Source organism: Tripterygium wilfordii, chromosome 23, assembly GCF_013401445.1.
Source record: "Tripterygium wilfordii isolate XIE 37 chromosome 23, ASM1340144v1, whole genome shotgun sequence".
Classification (NCBI taxonomy): domain Eukaryota; kingdom Viridiplantae; phylum Streptophyta; class Magnoliopsida; order Celastrales; family Celastraceae; genus Tripterygium; species Tripterygium wilfordii.
Window position 1 is genome coordinate 5,376,179 of NC_052254.1, and position 23,862 is coordinate 5,400,040.

Sequence of the window (23,862 nt, forward strand, 5' to 3'; positions counted from 1 at the left end):
GAAAAGCCTGCATACCTGATACCTTGGCTACAAAGCAGCACAACACTTCAGGACCCGACATTGGGGACCTTTACAAGTCTTAAAGAGATCGTTCACTCTAAAGAAGGAAAAGCATCGGTTACGTGCCAATACACTTGAGAATTAGTGGATGCTTGGAAACTGATGGGAAATTGTCTTCGTCCCAATTTGTAATAGATAGGCACATGGTTCTTCGCTGTAAAGATGAAAAGAGCCAATGATAAATGAGAACCAACTCTAGGCTCCAGCTACGACTACCAAGCAAGGTTCAATTGAGGCATGAACCCAGATAATTGTATAACACAAATTCCACAGAAAATCAAATTCAATGGAAAAGCGAAATCATAAGTAAGAAAATCCACGAAACTAATTTGATTGAAGATGGTCATTCATAATATCACTCCAACATCAACAAAATACAACTTGGAAACTTAAATATTTATAAATTGGGGCAGATCTAGACAAAACCCTAACCCTAAACCCAAATTTTGAAACCAGCATCTAACCACCGAAGCCGTAGAGAGTCCTGCCCTGCCTCTTCAGTGCGTAGACGACATCCATGGCGGTGACGGTCTTTCGACGAGCATGCTCAGTATAGGTGACAGCGTCACGGATGACATTCTCAAGGAAGATCTTGAGGACGCCCCTGGTCTCCTCGTAGATGAGACCGCTGATGCGCTTCACTCCGCCACGCCTGGCCAGACGACGGATGGCCGGCTTGGTGATGCCCTGAATGTTGTCCCTCAGGACCTTCCTGTGCCTCTTCGCACCTCCCTTGCCGAGCCCCTTCCCTCCCTTTCCTCTCCCCGACATCTTCTCTTTCTCTCGCACTTCTCTATCTGATTGGATGACTTAGCGCGACTTATCTTCCTTCTTTTATAAGAACGTAAGTATGATTTCAGTCGTCGGATTTGTCACGATCCGCGTAATGTTCTTAACTTAGAGTTTTTACCGTTGGATGTGGACTGCTTGTTTTTTATTGGTGGAAATTGGAAATGTTGGATTGGAGACAGTTAGGGAGGGTAAAATAGTCAAACTGTGTTCAGACTTCAGACGATCAGTAATAGTAGATCCGCCTATCGCCGATCGCTCAGACTCCGTTGTGTATTGTTAGTAGATCCTCTGCTTCCAAAAATCAGTCACGAGACCAGTCTTTTCCATGGCAACAATTTCTGCAACCGGTTCGCACAGAGAGCCCGTGACTCACGTCATCTTCGACATGGACGGTCTCTTGCTTGGTAATTATTTCTTCAAGCATTTAAATCCATTATCAATCTTGTTCTTTGGAAATTTTGATGATGTTGTTATCTGCAAATGTGATTCGTTGGTTGTTCGATTCATACAATTTGCTTTTGGTTTTGCCTTTTATATGTGTCATGAGCCACTTTGAGCGTACGATTTTGGCACCAATTGATAGCAGAGAGGGATGGAAAGCTCTCTTGTCAATCATTTTTGAAAGTGTTATTGGTGGGGGTAAGAGAGTTTACTTAGGTTGCAGAAGGGGCACATTTCCATCAAACCCCAGATTTTAATCCAAAAATGTGGGAATTGGTTTTGAAGGATCCTAATTTGATTAAAATACTTGAATGTTTGCATTTTAATCTTGTTATTTTTTAATTTCCAACTACTTAAAAAAAATACATGACTTTTGATCTTTTCCCGTTTACTCAATTTTCCAACTGCATGAGAAGAAGGATACTTATTTTCCACATCCACATAAGGGGAATGTAGATTCTGCATTTCCAGTCCATTTCCCCATTTTATCTTATCTCCTTAGTGACTCCAAACTCCCACTAGATTCCGTAATCACTCCAAACTTCCATCTTATCTTTTGTTGTTTGTGGAATTTACATTGATATATTGTTATGTTAGATGTGATTTTACTGCCATCAATTCTTGCAAAGGAGGTATTTCTTTGATGGGCATCTATTCCTGTTTGCTGCAGATACAGAGAAATTCTACACTGAAGTCCAGGAAATCATACTTTCTAGGTACAATAAAACTTTTGACTGGTCTCTCAAGGCAAAAATGATGGGAAAAAAAGCAATAGAATCTGCTCGAATCTTTGTTGAAGAGACCGGACTCAGTGACTCCCTGTCGGCTGAGGACTTTCTTGTAGAGAGGGAGGAGATGTTGCAGAAACTGTTTCCGTCAAGTGAGCTCATGCCAGGTATTATTCTTTAGCATTTGAAGTCTTTCTTTGATATCATATGTGCTTTTGCATTTGAACTTCTGCAGTTTTATATGTTATCTAGTGTGATTTTATGGAGTAGATCTAAGGTTTAGGACTGAATGAAACTTATGACCGCATGATGAAGAGATATTAGGATTCGTGTGTTGATCATCTTAGAAAACAAAGAAGCTCAAGTTTTATTGTTTGAAGAGGTCTGCTTGTAGTTGAACTGCAAATGAAGGATCATTACATATACTTCTACTTGTTTATTTTTTCCAAAGCTCAAACTTCAACTTATGTGATTATTTCCCCTCATGTGGCCCATGGTAGAGTTGCAGGAATGCAACCTAAAGGTCTACTACAACCTGCTTGTCCCCGACCTCTCCCACTACAGAAGTCTTGTGCACGAGAGTTGTTTACCTTACCATTTGCATCCTGATATGTAAAAACTTATATCAATTGCTGGTCAAAGAAAACTACATGAGTTCAAGATATGTGAAGTGATGCAAGAGCATCCAGTAGTCCTTTTGAGGCTAAGTCAGGCTATGAGTTGGCTTATCTTTGTCATGAAAAAAATGGCTATTTGTGAAGAATTTTAAGTTAAGGGTGAAGATAGAGTTCTCTAAGCCTCTGCCTTGCTTAGGTGCTTGTCAATTTTTGACATATGGAACGGGCTAGGATAATAATTGCAGTTAGGATTGTAGTCGTTCCCCTCAAGTGCAATCATTTTTTTTTTTTTTTGAGGTGCCCAGTTCTTGTTTGAAAACAAGATTCCGTCTGGTACTAGTAAATATATCGACATAAATCCTTGAAAATACAGTAATACACTAAATGTATTTATTGTACTTGGTTTTAATTGACAATTACACATATTGACTTTGGCATCAATAAATGTTTCAATTATATTCAACAAGACGCTGTCTTCTCTTGGTAATTGTTTTTCGTAATGCAGGGGCTAGCCGTTTAATTAGACATCTCCATGCAAAAGGGATACCAATTTGTGTGGCTACAGGGTATGGTATCTTTAGAAATTTATTTTTCCATTATTATTAAAATCTGCTTTGATAATGATGATGATTATCCAAATCTGGTTAGAAATAGATATGGGGCACATTTCTTTAAGATTTCTATACTTCCAACTTATGAATTTTCTTAAATTGTGAAATTTACTGATTAATATTGTACTCAACAGTTCTCACATGCGACATTTTGTCTTGAAAACTCAGAGACATGGTGAGCTTTTCTCCTTGATGCATCATGTTGTTAAGGGTGATGATCCAGAAGTTAAACAGGGAAAACCATCACCTGATATATTCCTTGCAGCCGCCAAGAGATTTGAGGTATAGTTGTCCAGTAGCTTTGCTCTTGCCAAGATAAAGGATGACAATCTGTTTGGATATACATACCATATCTTTCGGTCTAAAACATACTTATTAGATTTTATACATACTTTCAGTATGGCAGTGCAACGGCTAATGAAATTTAGCTGTTCAACAGGGTGGCCCAATGGATTCATGTAAGTGCCTTGTGTTTGAAGATGCACCCGCTGGAGTCCTTGCAGCCAAGAATGCTGGGATGTAAGCCTATTCATTTGCCTATTTCTTTCCTCATGTTGAATATTGATTATTACATTTGTATACTTGATATTTTGTTTTCTACAGTGCATTTGCATTGACATTAGATTTCCTTGTGGATGATGAGAGCTTGCTTAAACTACTTTAATTGAAAACAATATTTACAGGCAAACATGTGGTTCAGTGGTAGAGTTGTAGGGGTGCAACCTACAGGTTACAGGTTTAATTCCTGAAAACAACCATGTTGCTTATAGCAAAAACGCAAATGCTTCGTTGGATGTGTGCTCACACAAGGAAAGATACGATACAAAATGAGATCATTAGATCTAAAGTAAGAGTAGCCGGGTAGCCAATTGAAGATAAGTAGCAAGAAAATTGTTTAATATGCTATGAGCATGTTCAACATAGATACTGTGGTGCGGTGGTGAGGAGAATCGAGGGAACTTATATAGGAGAGAGTAGGAAGTGAAGAGGAAGTTCTTGTCTGAACTATGAGAACGATGATCAAGCGGCCATGAGCAAATTTTTTGGAGTTAATTTTGATTTCCTTCAAGTTAGAATGGCGGTATGAAACTTCTATCATGGCATGTAGAGAATAAGTTATTCCAAAAGAGGATTATGCAGTTGCTAGGGCTTCTTCATGTCTCTTAAGGGATGATTTGCTCATACGTTTACCACTCTCTGGCTTCCTCTTTTGTATTTTTCCTTTTCTTTCCTTATTTCTCCGTCTTATACTTCGTATCATATATCCTTGGATAAATTTCATGTGATTCATAAAACAGTGCAAAAACCATCCAGATGATTTAATGACTGACCAATAATCAGAAGTTATTCCTGCCCAGACACCTGGCTTTTCAAGACTATAAGGTCATGAAAATCCTTGAAAACACACACCAATATATTTGCAACCCCCCCCCCCCCCCACCAAATCAAACCTCATTTTCTTTTATTTTGGATGTAGTTAACTCGTTTGATCCTGATGCTGGATTGTGTATGAGTTTATGAAACTGTATGTAGATGTTGGATATAAGTATGAAACTGTATGTGATGGATTAAAACTTCCAGCTAGCCTAGCTCTGCCCCTCTGCGGCTTCTTTTTTTTTTCCTTGGCTTATGCTTATAATGCTTTTTGCATTTTTTGCAAGGAGATGATACCTTTTTGGTGGGTCCTAGAAATGACAATCTAGTCATAGTTGTCAAATGCGAGAATCGTACCTAAAGCATTAAGGGCCCCTATTGCCCAAGGAGCAAGGCGCACTTTGGTGGCATGCCCGACAGATGCTTGGCGCGAAATTAATAAAATAAAACAGTAAATGCGAAAAAAATAGAGAAGGCCTAGACAAATAGAAAATGCTTGATAACTAAGAGAAGGCTTGATAAATAAGAGGAAGAGAAAAAGAAAGAGAGAGAGAGAGTGTACAATGTAGACTGAACAATCTGAAATTCAAAGGAGATTAATTGGGCAAGATCTGATTGAGAAAGAGAAAAATAGATCAAATTTTTATATTTTAGGGGGTTTCGTAATGCAGGGTTTCTGTTCTTCAGCGACCAAACGGAGAGGAGATGCCAAGATAGGGTTTCTGTTCTTCAGTTCAATGCAGCGTACCTTTTCTGTTTTTATTTTGTTCGTGTTTCACACTTTTACTTACGTAGAGGAGCACAAGTCAGTTCAAAAACACATCTAGCAGTTCAAAAACACATCTTCAGTTCCAACTTAATATTTGACTTGAAAACACATCTAGCAGAGAAACGCGTGCCTGAGGTTGGGTTAGGCAATGACCCTGCACGTTGCCTGGCCTCAGACATGCTTTGACTACTGTGGTTCCGGTTAGCCACATTATTATGCATGAAAAAGTAGTAGCTAATATTAGGACAAGTGTGATCAACCAAAGAGTCTCCTATCATGATAGGTCTACATGATGAATCACCAGTCTCTTTCTTGTTTAATTTGCAACGCATGGACTTGTAAGACGAGGTTTTTAGGCGTATATCATTGCCATATGGTATTGTGTTAGTGGATGAGGCCATCTCATCAGTTAATGGCCATATCATCAGTTAATTTGAAGTTGGATACATGAACTCATGCCTTGAAATCTAAAGGATTTTATAATAAGTAGGACTAAAATAGAATATAAGAAATGTAAACCTAGTAAAGTCAAGAGGAAACATGGAGCTAACTAAAATAGATTGACAAGATGATAGAAAAGTATGATTTTAAATATCTTTATTTCAAAGTAAGGCAGATATTGATTCAGATGTAGCCAAATGGATTAAAATTTGTTGAAGGAAATGGAAGAGTGCATTCTGGTCACCGAAGAAATGTTCACTGCTATTTGCTGAATACTTAGTTGCTTGGTATATGAATGCTCTTATGCTTTGGTGCTACGGTAAGACTGTAGATAAGTTTCATTGATATTTGCTATACCGATACTCTAGCAATCAGCTGAATTCGTGATAGTTGTTAATAGCATCAACTACAGATTTGGAATCCCCTTCCAGAATCATATGAGACCAACAGTGAAACCTAGCGCAATCAATTGCTAATTTAGCTGCCATCTCCTGCCCAGCAAGTACCTTGTTTCTGGGTTAGATCTTGGATTATCTAACAACCACCCCAGCTAACATGCTATTAATGACCGTGGCCATTTGAAAGTTTATCTTGATGAACGATTGTGAAGGAGCAAACCACTTTGCCAAGATTTCCAGGCCAAGCTATGTTCCATATAAGCGTCATTGAATATCCCAGGAAGCCTCTAGGATCCAAAGGATCCCTGCCATGGATACTTCCATCTTTTATTATTAGATGATGGCGCATATGGTTTATGGTAAATTGACCTGTCTTGAAAAATAGATTACCTTGCCATGGATACTTCCATCTTTTATTATTAGATGATGGCGCATATGGTTTATGGTAAATTGACCTGTCTTGAAAAATAGATTACCTTGTGATATATTAGATGACAGAAAATCGATCCACAGCCATCTCTGCACGTATCCTTTTGGTGTGACATTCACTGGATGCCCTCTTAAGCATGATATATTTCACCTGTCATGATGATTGATTATAAAAAGGTTAAACAACTCGTGCACAAGACTCTCCCACAATGGGTAAGGTCGGGAACATGCAGGATGTACGCATCCTTAACCCCATATAATATGTGGTGAGATTGTTTCCAGGAATTAATCCACACCCATATGCAGTGCACATATTTTAGCATTCACCGGTTTCTATCACGGTCTGAAACAAGCTTTTGATGTAAATAACCGACTTCTCTTTACTCTGACTTGAAAGGATACTTTCTTAGTTCCTGTTGCTTTTTCTACATAAATACCTTCCTTGGGTTCTTTTCGCTAATTTTTATACATTTGCCATGCAGGTCTGTAGTTATGGTTCCAGATCCACGCTTGGATATATCTTATCACACCTCTGCAGACCAAGTCTTGAGCTCCTTATTGGACTTCAACCCTACAGAATGGGGTTTGCCTCCATTTGACGACGCCAAAAGTTAAATCTGCAGATGTTTTTAACATTATTTTCTGGCTGAAAGCAAAGAATTGCCGAGTCTATTACTTATCAATTGGTGAAAACCATAATCACGCCTTCATTCTTCGCCTTCAGGGCCGAAAGATAATCTTTATGTTTTCTTATTATGGTTTGGTCACATACTTATTATTGGAAGATGACATTTAAATATGATTTAGACTTCTAGTACTGCAATTCAGAACACAGTATGATGAATTCTTCGCATTGATATGTTGTATATGGCCCTCATCTGTACTCATGAGTAACCATACAACAACGAACTGAACTTGGATAAAGTGTGTACTAAAATAAAACTAATGGTAAAAAGGAAATTTTGTCAGGAATGTGCCATCATTCCGAACAAATTGAATCGGTGGATGTCATGTTTCCTATTGCGCAATAATTAAACCACGTCGTGGCATTCTTCACCTATTACAACTGACGAGCAATTTGGTAGTCCAACGAAAAAAGGACATTGTATCTCGCATTTAATCATGGATCAATGTTGAATGTGTCCTCAACTTAAGAGAGAAAAGGCTCAAAGTAGCTTTGTACGTTCGACAACCTCGCTTCTTCTTGATCATCTTCCATTTGAGGATCTTCTTCCATTTGAGAAAGTGTTCTTTGTTTTCATTGCTCTTCCTTTCTTTAAGAGCACTTCTCTTCAACTATAATTTATAGTGCACTTCTACATTAAATATCCGTGACCCTTTTTCATTTTATTTTTTTTTGATTGGAAAAGCCATTTTAAAACACAGAGAAACCAAATTACAAGCCAGGAAAAGCCCAAGCTGGAACTTCCCCCATCCACACTCTGGTACCCAGATTGTGATGGGAATTCCGAGCCATAAGATGAGCAACCTGATTCAAATTACGGGATACATGAGAACAAATAGGGACACAAATCCTCCATCAATGTAACGCACGACTGGAGTACCGCACCCGCAGGTGAATGGTGGAAAGAACGGTCAGCAAGAAAGCGGCACACAACAGCTGAGTCTGATTCAAAGTTGAAAACCACGAAAGCCACCATCCTTGCTACCTGAAGCCCACCAGTACTGCTAAAGACTATAGACCATTTTAAGCCAAGGTATCTATAGGATCGAAATACAGATTTCTAGCTGCAACGAATTAGGATTTGTAAACTCTAGAATATATCAAAAATGCATTACTTCCAATACCATCAACCACACAAGACAAGAAAAAGAGAGAACAGTTTCAAAAAAAAATGGTGAGGCTAGAAAGCACAACAGCTGAGATTGCAGTCGATCAAAGAGAATATCCCAATTGATTTTGCTTTCTTTGCAAGGCCTCAGCAATAACATGGGCAGTACAGGTGAGTTAAGACGGTCATACAGCTCTACCTAAGCCATAATATAGCAGTATTAAGCAAACAAATCATTAAGAACATGCTAGTGTTCTCTATGACACCTCACCGAACAGTTGCCAAAGTGCACTTTCTAGTCCTGGGCAGCATCTTCTATCTCCTCATCTTCTGGGACCCCACGAAGATAAAGAACATTATTGCATCTGCAGAATAGGAGACACCAAAATAAACAGTCAATATTAATATAAAAGGAACTGATGAACATATATATCGCCTGAATTCTAAAAACTCTTGAACCGATAAGTTTGCCATATCAGAGAAATCCATTTACAAGCACAATTTGAGTATCTCATCTGCACACAAAAACATGCACCACACACTTGCTATAATAAGAGACATGGAGCAAAAGGAGACCATCGAAACTGTTACCATCTTAGACCCGGAAAGACTTTGGTTGCAAAATTTTTTCATTGAATCCTATTTTCATTTTCAGATTGCATATTCTAGTATATATGCATGTGATCAGAAAGAGAGACCAGCAGATTAGGCTACCCCTGTTTTCAGCTTACTTGTTCTACTCCAAAAATGCAATGTTATTCTCTTACATGAAGATTTACCTCAATCTACAGTTTACTATTAACAATACAAGCATGTTAACTACTGAAACATATTAAATTTACTAAAGGAATGCAAAATCAGAGAATATTTCCCACACATCATCGTAGTGTAAACCAAACAAATGAAAATTGATCACTCTCGGAAATGCTTTCCTACCAACAATATCCTACAAACAAAGTTTAAATTTCAGGTGTACATACATCATTCGCCATGATGCACTCGTAGTTATGTAAATGGGCCCCAATGAGACAAATTAAGCCCAAACCACAACACAAACCCAACAAAGCTCAATGATCAGGATAACGCATTATTGGCGGAGCACAGAAAGAGAGTCCAAGAAACTTCGACACTCCATAGGAGATCAGAGGTTTGCACAACAAGATGAATCAGACATGAAACATCTCACCCTCGTCAACTCTTCTACTGACAGTGATATTTTTTTCCTGTTCATCAAGAGATGTATTTAGCTGGAAGAAGAAGACAGGGAGTGATCGAGGACAGAAACCCCTGTTTATTTCGCTGGGTTGGGGGCTCAAATATGGACCATTTTTTCACAAAAACAGCACACGTGAATTTTGTACGAATAGGAGCTGTGTCCGAATTTATTTTTGAAAAAAGGTGCGGTATTTCTGCACCCTGTGCATATGTCGGCACAACCCAAACGCACCCAGTGCGGGTGCCTCGGGGTCCTCAGCGTACTGGTGCTTCTTAACCACTAAATGAATGAAACCATTATACTCCTCAACAGGAACCTAGAGAATTACCGACTAAATAACCTACTAGTCTACCACACATCATATGTTTCGCAGTCCTTTCAGGAACTCTTCTTAAATGAAATATTTAGGCACTTTCCTCAAAAGAATAACAACGCATTAGCTTTATCCCTTGGGGAAAAGACTGATGAACAACGTCACAAGCAGGCAAACAAGTAAACAAGATATGACCGTTTGAATGCTATAGACACAAACAAGGTCCAAAATATGTTCCAATCAGAACAACTATGTTGTTACACCAATAATATACCAAGTAAATTTCAAAAAAAATGAGAGATAAATATTATCAGTCTCGGTGCATGATAGAACAAGAGGACCATCACTCAATAACCAAGCCCCAACCCATCCACAGGCCATTGGGCCTGGCCCATACCATGCAGTCCAAGGCCCAAGGGGGTTGTGGCCAAGCCCTTCTATGGGAAAAGCTTGGTTACTAAGGAGAGAGAATACCTCTCACCTATATACAGCACTTCCTCCCCTCTCCTAACCGATGTGGGACTCTATCAATACCCACCCCTTCAAGACCAACGTCCACTTTGGTCGAGCACCTTGGCCTGCCATGGCAGGGTACTCAGACTCAGGACTCGGGACCCTTCCCTATCCCTATCCTTTCGGCCCCATATAACAGAACACCAAGGCCGGCCACTCCGCGGACGCGGCCCCAAGGGCCAGGGGCACAAGGCCCATGGATACCAGAGCTCCCCACAGGGCAGGAACGAGGGCTCCGATACCAATGATAGAACAAGAGGACCATCACTCAATAACCAAGCCCCAACCCATCCACAGGCCATTGGGCCTGGCCCATACCATGCAGTCCAAGGCCCAAGGGGGTTGTGGCCAAGCCCTTCTATGAGAAAAGCTTGGTTACTAAGGATAGGGAATACCTCTCACCTATATACAACACTTCCTCCCCTCTCCTAACCGATGTGGGACTCTATCAGTGCACGAGAGAGAGAGAGTAAAATGCAATACTATTTATGAGAACTGAGAAGGTGGCAAGTTTATTTTCCATGTGCTGAAGGGGAGAGACCAAAATTCATCTCCGTCATCCTTCCTGTTTGATTGTTGGAAAAACAAGAGGCAGATGTATGCAAACAAAGCAGAATTTTTTATGATACCGGATGATAAAAAATAAAAAAAATAAAAACGCTTTCTTTCCCCTGCCATCCCAATAATAAAGGAACTGCAAAAATCACACATCATATACAAAGCGCCACATAATTAATGAACATCAATGCTGTGAATCCAGAGGTTTTTCATACTATTTCATGATCAGATATAGAGGTGCAAACAACTTCAATAATTGGTGAAAGTTACCTGATCAAAATCTCTCCTAGATTTCCAGTCAATTCCCCATCAACATATTCTTCAGCATTTCCTAACTGCAGATAATGTTAGTAACAGTACCATCCAGCAATGAACTTAGATAAAATTTTCCAGCGCAAGACATGTTCCATGCCTGAGTATCATATAAAGATTGAATAAGAAATAAACCAAGTAACAAACCACATAATTAAAGCCGTCATGGATCCCAACTAATGGCTCACAAATGCCAAATGCACTAAACAAGATATGCAGCATAAAAGAAAGGAACCTTTATTTTCTTTTTCTAGATCATAGAAGATAAAAAGCTAAATTAATTGCAATCACATCCATATAAAGTCTACATAATATTGAATTTAAAGCCGCACCTGTAAATTCATGTATGAATCTACCGACGCAAGAAAACCTGAGAAAGAAAATAAATGTTCAAATTAACAATGCTCACGAATTTAAAGAAAACCATTATAGAAATAAAAGCAAAATTCATATAAAAAGACGAAAACTTCACCACTGAATAAAATAAAATACCTTTGTATTCCATTCCCCACTTGAGTTTGACAATAACAGTCTTTCCAGTCAAGTTGTTCAAAAAGGGCTTCGGGTTAACTGGTATTGTCTGCAGTATTCACATAAACGGCATTAGAATGCAACAAGATCCATGTCCATCAAAATAATGACCAACAAAATTCAGAGTAAAAAAAAAAACCTAATCAGAAGAGGAGAATTGGCATTCCCTCCGCCTAACAATCAGGCAGTGTTAAGAATAAACTGCAGGCTCTCAACAGCCTAAGTGCGTACCATATTCTACGTATATCACATAATTGTAGCAGAAAATAGTACTTACGGCCATTGAAGACGAGACAGGGAAGCTTGGATGTGAGGGCAGCAGGGATGGCTTCGCTTCGCTTCGGCGCGAGGGTTTAAGGGCAATGACTGAGAACGCAGAACTGATAACATACAAAACCGTTTACAAAGTTCGGAAAAAGCGGTTCGGGCTTGGGCTTTTGTGTCATTAGTTTTCTAGGGAAGATCTAAGCCCATTAACCTTGCAATAAGAATATTCAGTGGCGACTGCCGAAGCCACACTAGCTGAGGGGGTCAGCTCAAAACAATTTTATTAGACATGTATTTAGTAAATTATTAAATTATAGAAAGACCCCCCTAAATCTTTAATTTAAAACTCTCAAATGTTTAAATAGTTGAAATAAGAAGACATGTTACAATTATTACTTATCCTATTTTATAAACTTTTTATTTTTAATGTATTTTTTGTACTTTCTAGGGTATAATTAGTAGATAACCCAAAAAAAATTTGAGGGCAACCCCGCTTAGCTTTATCTGCCCTAACATAAAATCATGTATCTATTTCAGAAAACCTCCCTCATAATATGTCCTGGCTTCACCCTTGAGAATATATATTGTCTAATGAGCGGAAAAATACTATATGCCATTATGCGCTCTTTGAATTTTTTACTTTTCTTCCTACAAATGGAGAAATTATTGTCTTAACGATTTATCCTCTTTTAAATCAATTTGTTAAAGGAGAACAAAGTATGTGGCAGAATTATCTCAAAAGAAGTCCACGAGAAGTCAGAGTTTATTAGCTCTAAGTTCCTAAATTTTCTCAAACACTTTCGTGTAGAAGTATCAACAGAATGGCGACTTATAGCCATATTTCCGCAGTTTCAAGCATGAAGCCTGCAAATAAAGAAGGTGGAGCGTATCACAACCTCCTAGAGTACCCACATCCACCTTGAAGAATGAGCACGACTACCCTATTTCTTTAAAATGGTTGTGATTATTCAAAATTCTGACCTAACAACTTAAGCAACAAGCAAGATGGCAGTTCCCCATGACTTCCCACATTCGTACATGTCAAGAACATGCCTAGGGAACAGGAATAGAAGGTCACCATGAGCACTATAAAAGGAAAACGAACAGAAGTCTGCAGGCACCCCTCATCAAATTCAGACTCCGCGTCTACATATTTTTATTGCTTTCTTAGGCAATGACTCATGTCACTTATCTTTTCAATTAGTATAGTTCTGACCAACTAGTTCCTAGCTTAGCCTTTTACTTTTCAAAGCCTCTGTGTCTATGTTTTATTTTAACCTGTAAAGCACGTCAAATACATTCCAGGATGTATTCTTTTTCAATGAAATTCCTATGCATTCCAACAATGTGTTGGTATTCATTTCTTTTCAATAGAAGTTCTTTCATTCTAGTGATACTCTTATGTCTCCTGTTTTTCCAAGTTGGCAAGATACGAATTTTAAGCCCTTTTCCTGGAAGGCAACCTCGACCCAGTAGCCTTGTATTCTCAACCTACACACAGTTCGTTTGGTGAAGAGATCAGATTTGGTGCAACCCTTATTAAAATCTTTGGACTGACAATAAGTTTTGACACACCTAAACATACATCATCTATAATACAAACACTCTTATCCCCAATAGCCAGATTTCAAATATCTCCTGTCTAGCACAGAAGACATCCAACGTAAATGAATAAATATATGTCAGAACAAAACAAAGTACATATAATAAAATATAAAAAGGTATGCATATAATTGTGAACACTAAGAGTATGTATGTATGGTGGGCTTCTTAGGTGTGAGAACCTGAGAAGCGTGCGGACCTACCCAAAAATGGGTAGGTCAACATAAAAAGTAAGCGTGGGGCCCAATGCATACGGCCCCACACTTTCCAAAATCTGCTTAAAAATACAGGTTCGCACAGTTCTCGGGTGCGGGATCTCGCGCCTAAGAACCACTGTGTATGTTTATATATAAAAATAATAGATCTGAAAATAAAATATATATATATATATATATATATTATTTACGTAGATATACATGAGATACAAATACACATCCTTCTGGAAAAAAAAAAAGATACAAATACATAAGAATACAACTGTAAATAATTTTTAATAATTTGGGGTTGTTTTTGTCCAAAAAATAAATGTTTTGTTTTGTGGTCAGAATACCAAATTTAGGATGGTACTAGGATTTCTTGTTATGTTATTTTAAGGATTCTCATTAGCGAGTAATCGAATTATACTACATTTTTACATGAAAAGTATACCGAACATTGTATTGAAATAGGATTCATATTATCATTGCAATATCAATCCAACCAAACAAACCCTTAATATTATATATTGATCCTTTTATATCCATTTCGGTTTGTACATGGTTCTACAAGAAGCTTGCTTACAATCATTTCATTAAGCATTACATGTAACATGGAACAATCATAATGTGTTACTTTGCATGTTACTTGTGATTATTGGACCAACAACAACAAGGCCTGGAATGCTTTTTAAGTTTTAAAAAAAGAAATCAATGATATTACCAAGGCCTGAAAGCCCGAATCTTATGCTTTCATCGACACATTTTAATATTTCTATAGTAGCTGGCTTGCCAAAACCTTCGACAGGCAAAAAAAAAAAATAAGCCACCACCCATTTGGCTCGTAGTATGTCGCTCATCTACCTCTCTGTTCGTAATCTCTCCTTCCCAACGAGTTTTACTGCCACTTTTGTGATAAATATAAGAAAGAAGTTCTTGTTGTGAGCCACCATATGGACAATTTGGCTAGGGTCGCACCCCTTGCATGAAGTCCGAACAAAGCATATTGTATCAACCCAGAGATTTATACACAAAAATAATTCAGCTACATATTGGAGGAGCGGAACATTCTGTCCCTCAGTCATACAAACAACTTCGATAAAATTCATAAGATATACGCCTAATTATAATTCCTACAGTATTTGTGTTCATAAATTACATGAACAAAAAAATTTCCCTACTGGAGAAGTCGTAGAGCTTATTAGACGACACTTGCAACCACCCTTTCCTGGCATCATGAGCAGCCTTACCGAGTTCCTTTCATCTCAATAAATTGGCTTCAACACTATAATACATGCATAATTTTTTGCACATGTGCCTCCTCGACACAGCAGGTGGTAAATTACCACACATCCCGGAGATACCTGCCAGTAGTCTGCAGATTCTTCACCATGCTCTCAGCCTTGGAGCTGTCTAGAGATCCCTGAAATCAATGAGAACCAAACGGTAAGGTGAAAAGCCAGGTGTAGCATCATATATAAGAACAATGAAGAATAAAGGGGCAGAAAACCCTAAAGGAAACATATGAAACTTAGTTCACAAGCAGCTCTCTCGAGTTTTTGCTTTGGTTAAATACCACTTTCAAATATCTGCATCTTTTCAAGCACTTTGGCCTCTAAGAAAGATAGCTAGTCACAACAGAACAAGTGACTGATGAGCTAATGTAGCTCCGGAATCAATCTAACAAACATACCTGCTCCTGCACTATAGTGTGGAGAGTGCGGTGAACATCTCTAGCCATGCCTTTGGCATCACCGCAAACATATATATAAGCCCCTTGATTAATAATGTTCCAGATATCTGAAGCCTGTATATAGAGGACATGCATAAAGATTCTATTCAAGTAATTGATCATTTCACAGATTGAACTCAATCGCACATCTTCATCAGACAAATAAGTGGTAGGGGAAATAGTTCAGGTACCTTCTCCATCATTTTATGCTGCACATATTCCTTGGTGGGTCCCTCACGTGAGAAGGCAACAATGAGCTCAGAAAGTGCACCACTTTCAACAAAGTTATTCAGCTCGTCCTCATAGATGTAATCCTGCACACATAGGTCGCATTAAATCAAGCCATTGAAACCCACAAAACCAAGGGAGAACTTTGAAATAAGAAAAAGACTGACCAGTCTTCGGTTTCGGCAACCAAAAAATAATATAGAAGATCCAAGTTCTGCTCCAGACTCTTTCAGAGCCAATCTTTCCTGAAAAATAAATACATAAATCCCAATAATTAGATTAAATACTTCGATGTGACAGAAGGAATGTCAAAGTCATCAAACATGAACTTGCTAAAACCTGCAGGAAACCCCTGAAAGGCGCGAATCCAGTCCCTGGGCCAATCATTATAATAGGCACTTTCGTATCAACAGGAAGCTTGAAGTTCGACTGCCTAACAAATATAGGCGCCCAACAGCATTTGTGGCTTTTCTCAAGAGGCACGGCATTCTGAAATAAGAACCAAGAGTTTTCTTTCCACTAAGATTTTATTTTATCACACACATAAATAGTAAGAGTAATACGAAATAATAGAAGAAGCTAAGCAGAAAAATATCATTCAGATGTAAATTAAGTGAGCTTGCCAAAGAAGTAGGCAGCATTGCTAAATAATAACCAGATAGATGATTTACGATGAAAAGGAATCCTAATTCCACAAATCAAAGGTATCGATGAGCCTTGGACCAAAATACAATATTTTTTATTCTAGGTTCTCATACACTAGTGCGGTTGGGCTTTTTTTCTCCACCTGCTTAAACCTGAACATTAATCTAGGTCCTCAAGTCTCAACCTTTTACTAAACCAATTACATTTTGCTAGACCAATTGTGAAAGGAAAAAGAGTACACAAGGTACCTTCATCCAAGTTGAGCATATTCCTTTATGAATCCGCCCTGAAGGTGTCTTCTCATACACTAGTGCACAAGTAACATGAATCCTTGATGGTGCCATTCTGCATAGCATAATAGCAGGGAGTGACCACGGCATACTAATACCTCAAAAAAGGAATAAAACGCATGAAATACCAAAAATAGTATGATGAAACAAACAGGGAGGCGCCTTCAAAATTATCATTCATGGCAGGAAAAGCCTGAAGACCTAATGCCAAAAAGTATTTTCATAAAAATTCCAAACATGCTCCTCTAATAAACATGGAATCGGACTCTAAAAATAATGTAGTCAACATTCGAGAATATAGTCTTCGTAAGAACCTAGCGAGCTGGAAGTAAACAACCAAATAGGATGGCTACAAATCCAAAATGATAAATATATCATTTGAGGCTCATTGGAACAGAAGTATTGTTCCTTCATTTTGTGGCATCAAACACGTGTTAAGTCAATCCAACAATACGACACCACCAGAAGATCTCCCCAGCGAGTTATATGGTTCATGTATATGACAAGAATGCTACAAGATTTACTTGGGACAAAGACAAAAGAAAAGGGAAGTGGGAGCCACCTGGGCGATGATGAGATTGAATAGTATCTGGGCTGTAAACGTGGTGTAACTGCAGCAAAGAAGACCCCAAGTGGAGGCTTGGCAGATGGAAATTCAGCCATAATCTCAAGCAGGCTTCTCTGACTTGCAATCACCCATTGTGCATATTCATCCTACACAAATGCATAACCAGGTTTCAGTCCACCTAATATTAAGAAACCGAAGGTACCAATTTAAGATATCAACATTTATATAACCACCTTTCCAGCAGGTGATGCAAGATGTCTTAATCGATCGGCCTCAGTTGGGTCAGAAGCATGGGCTGCTAGAGCGAGTAAAGCTGACTGGATGAAACATGCGTCGAGAAAATTATTCATCAACACACAAGTTCTTCAAAAAGAACACAAGGAAATAGCTCAAGTCTCTAGGGGGAAGACCAACCTTTTTGGGTGAATTCAGAAGATCAGCATAGCGAGCAAGAGCCGTTTTCAAACTGCAAGGTGGGAAAGGTGGAGGCAGCGAGCTTCCACTAAGTGGTGTACCATCTTCTTTGTCACTATGGATGGAGAAGTAAGTATCTGGAGACAAGCCCAATAGCCTAACTGCCTCCTCAACCGTTTCTGATAAATTCTCACAGTAAACACCAACATGGTCCCCAGTTTCATATCTGAGATTGCAGATAAGAATTAGTACATAATGAGGTGTATTCCTGTTCTGGACAATTCTTCTACTTAAAAGCTGAGATCTATTGCTTTTATAAGATTATTATTGATACATTTCTATTTTCAGAAAATTAACAAAAAACAGAAAGCAATATTGAAACTTCGGGGAAAAAAATCATGTAGTTCAGCAAAGAGACTTACGAAAGTCCTGTTCCAGCAATGTCAAACTCCAGATGGGTGCAAGAACGATCTGATGCAGCAGTATGGAGCTCTCTTTTCACAGCTACATTGGATCTTCACACAGCAAAAGAAAAGAGTATATTTAAGATTATCTAGCAGAAATTAAAAGCTTAGAATGAGATTGAAAAATTCAATAATCATATAAATCAAACCTGCACGGATGTTGAGCATCAAAAATAGCATGACCATTTGCATTACTCCATCTCTTTTCTTCTACTGGTGCATCTGACGGGTCATAACATATGACGCGATATTCTAATACAGTAGCAGTGTATGGAGTAGAGACAGTTGTTGCACCATCCTTGTCTCGAAGCAACTGATCCAACTCTGGCCACACCAATTCTCGCCTAGATTGCATAATGCACAAGAAGAAATGGAATAAACATGATTAGATAATGCATGGGTTCTACAATTACGATCAAAAGAAATCTCTCTTTCAGATTACCATGCAGTAAAATCATCTTCAATGCATTGATCATCGTCACCAAGACCTACTGGGACAAGCCTTGTTGCACCTGGGGGTCAAAAATACTATTTAAGAACAACAGCTATTTGCGAGGGAGCAATGAAAATGAGTCCATAAAGTGTGTGAGGTATTGATCATTATATGGAACACACTGACAACGGGAATAGAATCGAAACCAAATCTTATCAAGCCAAGAAATTATGCTCACTCATTACTGAATTTAGGATAGATTATCATCCATGTAATGTGCAACATTCCAGGCTGGCAAATGGTACAGTGCTGAAAATGAACTTGGTGACACTTTGAACTAGCATTTATGTTTACTAGTAATGCACAAGATTACTCCGAAAGACTAGCAGACTTATAAAAAAAAAGTCATATTGCTCTTCGGCAACAATAGCATTGCAAGTGAAATTGAAGTAACGTATGAAAGTGAATGCACAGAATGAACGTCAATTGAAAAATAAGCGTATAAGTAAATAACACCCATGCACAAAACTCCCGCAGAGGATGAGGTCGAGGACAAGCAAAATGTACTCAAACTTTACCCCACATAATATGTGGAGAGGCTGTTTCCAGGATCCTCTTGGTTGCACCCTACAACTCTACTATTGGGCGACATTTTCGCCTATAATTATTTGATGTAAATATCAAGTTCGTCCGTCATAGATGAACATGATGAGAAAATTATAGTATAAATTATATTCCATCAATTATCACAAAACAGATGTGTCAACTTGTCTAAGAGCGTTAATTACATCACTTCATGCCTAGGTAGTCATACAAGGTTAACTTACACATTTTCTAACACCCATTCAAAGAAAGCGAGTCAAACTAAACATAACAGAATACCTTGCTCAGCAAGGATTTCATCTACCTCCTTTGCAACCTGTTTCCAAATGAAAATTTATTAATAAATTGCTATCCATTAATTAAAGAACAGCTAGAAACTAAAATTGATTGCATCAAATAAGAACTCGTTGTTAAGTTTTTCCCAAACCTTGTTGAAATGCTCATACTGTCTGTTGCCAAGGCCAAACACTGCAAACTTCATGTTTTGAAGCCATTCCCCTCTCTCTTTCCCCTACGACACAATTATACAAACCAAAAACTCAAAAAGTCTGGTTCAATTGAAAGATAAGAGTTTCAGACCCAACAAAATTAGCCAAAGCCTACCTCCATAAACCATTTATAGAACCTAGCTGCATTGTCTGTAGGTTCGCCATCTCCATATCTACACCAGGTCAGCGAATAATTAATAGGATCAACAAGATGACATCAACAAAAGAAAAATAAACAATATCACAATCCCTCAGCTACAGATGATCACTCACGTGGCCAGGAAGAAGATAGCCAACTTTTCTTTCTTCAATTTCTCTTCATACTCGTCATCATCTGCTGCATAATCATCCTACACATAGGCCAACCCTCAACATTAACATCATCAACAGAGAAATCAAAGTCAATTCAAGACTTCCATTTATTCAAAAAAAAGTCAAACATACCAAATCAACAATTTTGAAAACCGCCTTTTCATATCGAGCTTTTGCCTCTTCCACCAGTGCCTGCAAACGATTAAGTAATAAGCATAAACCACTTTAAGGTTTAAAAAAAAAAAAAGGCAAACTCCTATATAAGCAATAAAGGAAACCTTAGCGAATCCTTCGGCGGTCCCGGTTTGTGTACCATAGAAGACGGTGATTTTAGGCTTGCCGTCATCGACCTCCGCCTCAGGAAGCTTTACGATCACGGGTTTAGGGGGATCAAAAGCCTTAGGTTTCTGAGCGCTGGATCTTCTCCATATGAGCACCACTACACATCCGATGAGTACAGCGATGGTTGTAGTCAATATCATGACGAACTCCCGATTCTCAAAAATGATGGAGGTGAGCTCGCCTGCATCCTTTGATGACACATTAGAGGGGTCCATCTTTCCCCTTATAATAGCCGACATCAGTTCGAGAGGCGACACCTTTATAGAATCCGAAGAAGATTGCATGATTATGATGAAGATGATTTTGAGGCGAGCACAAAGAGAATTCGCAGAGAGTGAATTGGACGGAGGAGGCAAGGAGAGTCGGAGAAGGTCCCTTTATGCTCTGGTTTTGCTGGTAATGTTGGTGAGACAGAGAGACTTCTCTAATGAGGAGAGAGGTGGGGGTAGAGGACGGTTTAACAAGGTGCCCGAACCAACGAACGCCTACCAAACCAGATCGGTCAATTTCCACCTAACACAGTTAACCATGGTTAACAATTTAGTCAAGTAGGAGTAAATGCTAAACGGTGCATCCCTGCAGTCAATTATCCGAGTTAGTGACTTATTGTATGCAATAATTTTCATATTGATCCTGTGAGACATATGTTGTCATATTCGAATATTAAATACAATAAATGAGTTGTTGTATGTAAATAATTTCATGTGGATCATGTGGACATATGTTATCATATTCGAATGCTAAGGCCCCGTTTGGAGGAGTATTTTTTGTAGTATTTATACTACTTGCTAGTATAAATGCTACTGCCTTACCAAACGGGTTTTTTTGACACGTAATCCGAGATATTTTTACTCAGCATTTTATGCTACTTTTGACATGCTACTTGTAAGAAGCATTTTAGTAGCATTTCACCGTCAAAAGTCAATATTATCCCCATTAATTTTTTTATTCCATTTATACCCTCACTTCATGTGTTATTATAAATTAATTAATAAATAAATAAATTTATTGATATTATAAAATATTTATCATTTAATATATGCTACTCAACAAAAATGTTACCAGTAAAAGTTCAACCAAACACCACACAACATTCGAGCAGCATTTCTGCTACTAAAATTCTCCAACATTTCTGCTACCACCATTTCTACTAGTATATCTGCTATTTTCAAAATGCCTTACCAAACTAGGTCTAAATAGTTATGATAGGGATCGCAATTATCTCAACCGCTGAATTATATGTATAGGATTTCATGTGGGACATGTGAAGTCCATAAATTCACTTAGATCATGTGCGTCCAACTCAACAATTGAGATATCAATTGAAATCTTTATCATATTCAAATACTAAATAGTTATTATAGGAATTTCAATAACTAATATCTCAATTATCTCACCCGCTATTTTTTATGCAAAAACATTTTCAGAGTTATTCACCAATATCGAATACTAAAAATTACTAATTATTTATTCAAGCTCTTTTGACGCAAAATCCCTTCCTCGTCTATTCCTTTATGGCAGTTACAAGGAAAATGACCGCGCGTCTCACTCATGCACAATATCTTTAAAATTTTAATTAACTAAATTTTTTAAACAATTTTTTTGACATTTACATTTTTTGAAGAACCACTCAAGATTGGCAGATAATTTTTTTTTTATAATTTATATATCCGTAGATTAAAAAAAACAATAGTTTATGTGGGTTCATATAGAAAATTCATGAAACAAAGTTTAGTTTAATGGAATCTATGGTGACTCAATCATCATAGTTTTGGCCTTTTGGGTGCCCACACAAACTCCAAGGGAGCTGTGGTTGTGGCTGTAAAACCAAATTGAGGTAGGTAAAGGCTCCTCCACAAAAGAACTCAATCATATGTCAGAAGACCAGTAGCCCAATTTGTTGGCACGTGGCCAAATCTCAATCTCTAAAATCGTCATTGTTTGGCTTTAGAGAAATGAATTTATGAAACTCATTATTCATGGGGTGGGTTGGTTTGGTGCACAATATATTGTGCATTATTACATTATTATAGAACCCAAACAAAAAACCGCATATGGTTTAATCATTTTACCTAATTTTGTAATAATTTTATGGTACTTTGGGAATTGTTCTCAGCTGGACAATTTTGTAACAATTGAATATTTCTTTTCTAATATATCCTCATGTTAAAACTGAATTGACTAAAATATTCCAATTTATTTTTCACTTTTATAACATGGAACAAATATGTATGAACTTATATGCACAATATTTTAATCTTAAAAATTGTGAAACAGGTAAGTTCAAATATATTTAAGTATTCTAATTAATTATTTTTTTTGATAATTTAATTTCTATTTTTTTTTATATTTATTTGAATATTTTTATCAAGAAAATACATAATATCCTTACAAGTAATTTATCACATAATAATATTATACAACATATATGTTATCAGTAAAATTTGAATCAAACACTACCAAAATTTCGGACAACATATTTGCTATCACCATATATGCTACTGACAAAATTGTTTACCAAATGAAGCCATGGTTTGACTAATGAATTAGGGCTTGAATTAATCAGGAGTGACCGAATTGTTAGGGATAAGTTTTTTTAACTCTGATCTCTAAATTCAACTCCCTGCATTAACAACAATCCAAGTAGTCAAAATTTACATAAATTAAATATAAGTTTGATTGAAAATAGATTTTTGGACTCATGTGTATTTGGTTTTTCCTAAGAATGATAGGAAGAGTAGATGGTGTAGTTGCACTAGCTGGACTTCAGTGTGACGTGAGCGATTTTGGTGGGCAATCGGTCTTAATTTCTTCTTTTATTTTAATCAGCAAGACGGACAAAACCATCAAACAAAAGACATAACAGAACGACAAACTAAATTAATTAATTAATTAATTAATGTCAACAACATCAATGTCTCTGATTGCTCTGTTGATTAATTAATTAAGTGATCAAGCTGGTTCCTTGCCTTCCTTCAACCTGTTAACATATATAATTAATTTCAATTTATAACCATAAACAACGCGTTAACGCATTTTTTTGGAGGAAAACATATCATAGTGACTCAACAGTTAAACGTGATTATACTAGAGCACTATTGGGATGGGTGACATCTTAGAAAGGCAAAGCCGTGCGGACCCGAGATATCCTTAGGGAACCGGACAACCTAAAACGAACAATATTATTGACGTGTATATGGATTGAAAATTATAATAAAACCAAGAGATACATTTCTCCGCTCTCTAATTAATTGGTGTGTGGGATGTTGCCTTCAATTTTAAAAGAATTGCGTAGCTCTCATATCCCCCAATTGCTGGGTGGCTTGTATGGCAAACATGATGAAACAAATGTCGAGGCATGTGATAGTGTGGGTGTTGGGGACC

General features: G+C 37.7%; 4 protein-coding genes across 4 annotated transcripts; 1 reads left to right on the top strand and 3 right to left on the bottom strand.

Annotated features, from left to right (window-relative positions):
• Positions 1-367: 367 nt before the first annotated feature.
• On the bottom strand, positions 368-865 carry LOC119992398 (histone H4). Its single transcript, XM_038839061.1, has one exon. It carries the CDS (start codon positions 829-831, stop codon positions 520-522), a length of 312 nt encoding a protein of 103 aa, XP_038694989.1. The 5' UTR covers positions 832-865; the 3' UTR covers positions 368-519.
• A 146-nt stretch (positions 866-1,011) lies between these two features.
• Positions 1,012-7,491, top strand: LOC119992397 ((DL)-glycerol-3-phosphatase 2-like). The gene is made up of 6 exons (XM_038839060.1): positions 1,012-1,256; positions 1,964-2,188; positions 3,144-3,204; positions 3,384-3,531; positions 3,689-3,768; positions 7,143-7,491. Exons 1-6 carry the CDS (start codon positions 1,178-1,180, stop codon positions 7,273-7,275), a joined length of 726 nt encoding a protein of 241 aa, XP_038694988.1. The 5' UTR covers positions 1,012-1,177; the 3' UTR covers positions 7,276-7,491.
• Positions 7,492-8,443: 952 nt separating this feature from the next.
• On the bottom strand, positions 8,444-12,332 carry LOC119992971 (probable small nuclear ribonucleoprotein F). Its single transcript, XM_038839824.1, has 5 exons — positions 12,174-12,332; positions 11,858-11,945; positions 11,698-11,735; positions 11,324-11,388; positions 8,444-8,818 (listed from the first exon to the last, which is right to left on the bottom strand). Exons 1-5 carry the CDS (start codon positions 12,177-12,179, stop codon positions 8,749-8,751), a joined length of 267 nt encoding a protein of 88 aa, XP_038695752.1. The 5' UTR covers positions 12,180-12,332; the 3' UTR covers positions 8,444-8,748.
• A 2,608-nt stretch (positions 12,333-14,940) lies between these two features.
• Positions 14,941-20,920, bottom strand: LOC119993512 (NADPH--cytochrome P450 reductase 2-like). The gene is made up of 18 exons (XM_038840670.1): positions 20,415-20,920; positions 20,269-20,328; positions 20,098-20,174; positions 19,940-19,997; positions 19,764-19,847; positions 19,616-19,652; positions 18,743-18,812; positions 18,450-18,644; positions 18,259-18,351; positions 17,837-18,062; positions 17,656-17,739; positions 17,417-17,568; positions 16,813-16,909; positions 16,259-16,408; positions 16,087-16,164; positions 15,883-16,005; positions 15,653-15,766; positions 14,941-15,382 (listed from the first exon to the last, which is right to left on the bottom strand). The coding sequence occupies exons 1-18, from the start codon at positions 20,760-20,762 to the stop codon at positions 15,302-15,304; spliced, it is 2,127 nt and encodes a 708-aa protein (XP_038696598.1). The 5' UTR covers positions 20,763-20,920; the 3' UTR covers positions 14,941-15,301.
• Between the last annotated feature and the right edge of the window lie 2,942 nt (positions 20,921-23,862).

What these genes read in the sequence shown, in the direction of transcription:
- LOC119992398 (XM_038839061.1), bottom strand. Translation starts at nt 831, where the DNA reads ATGTCGGGGAGAGGAAAGGGAGGGAAGGGGCTCGGCAAGGGAGGTGCG.
- LOC119992397 (XM_038839060.1), top strand. Translation starts at nt 1,178, where the DNA reads ATGGCAACAATTTCTGCAACCGGTTCGCACAGAGAGCCCGTGACTCAC. An exon ending in GTCAAGTGAGCTCATGCCAG is followed by an intron (nt 2,189 to 3,143) that starts GTATTATTCTTT and finishes TTCGTAATGCAG; the next exon opens with GGGCTAGCCGTTTAATTAGA. An exon ending in CAGCCGCCAAGAGATTTGAG is followed by an intron (nt 3,532 to 3,688) that starts GTATAGTTGTCC and finishes GCTGTTCAACAG; the next exon opens with GGTGGCCCAATGGATTCATG.
- LOC119992971 (XM_038839824.1), bottom strand. An exon ending in ATTCATACATGAATTTACAG is followed by an intron (nt 11,389 to 11,697) that starts GTGCGGCTTTAA and finishes CATTATCTGCAG; the next exon opens with TTAGGAAATGCTGAAGAATA. An exon ending in CTAGGAGAGATTTTGATCAG is followed by an intron (nt 8,819 to 11,323) that starts GTAACTTTCACC and finishes CCTATTCTGCAG; the next exon opens with ATGCAATAATGTTCTTTATC.
- LOC119993512 (XM_038840670.1), bottom strand. Translation starts at nt 20,762, where the DNA reads ATGCAATCTTCTTCGGATTCTATAAAGGTGTCGCCTCTCGAACTGATG. An exon ending in CCGCCGAAGGATTCGCTAAG is followed by an intron (nt 20,329 to 20,414) that starts GTTTCCTTTATT and finishes AATCGTTTGCAG; the next exon opens with GCACTGGTGGAAGAGGCAAA. An exon ending in GATGCTCAACATCCGTGCAG is followed by an intron (nt 18,352 to 18,449) that starts GTTTGATTTATA and finishes TGCTGTGTGAAG; the next exon opens with ATCCAATGTAGCTGTGAAAA.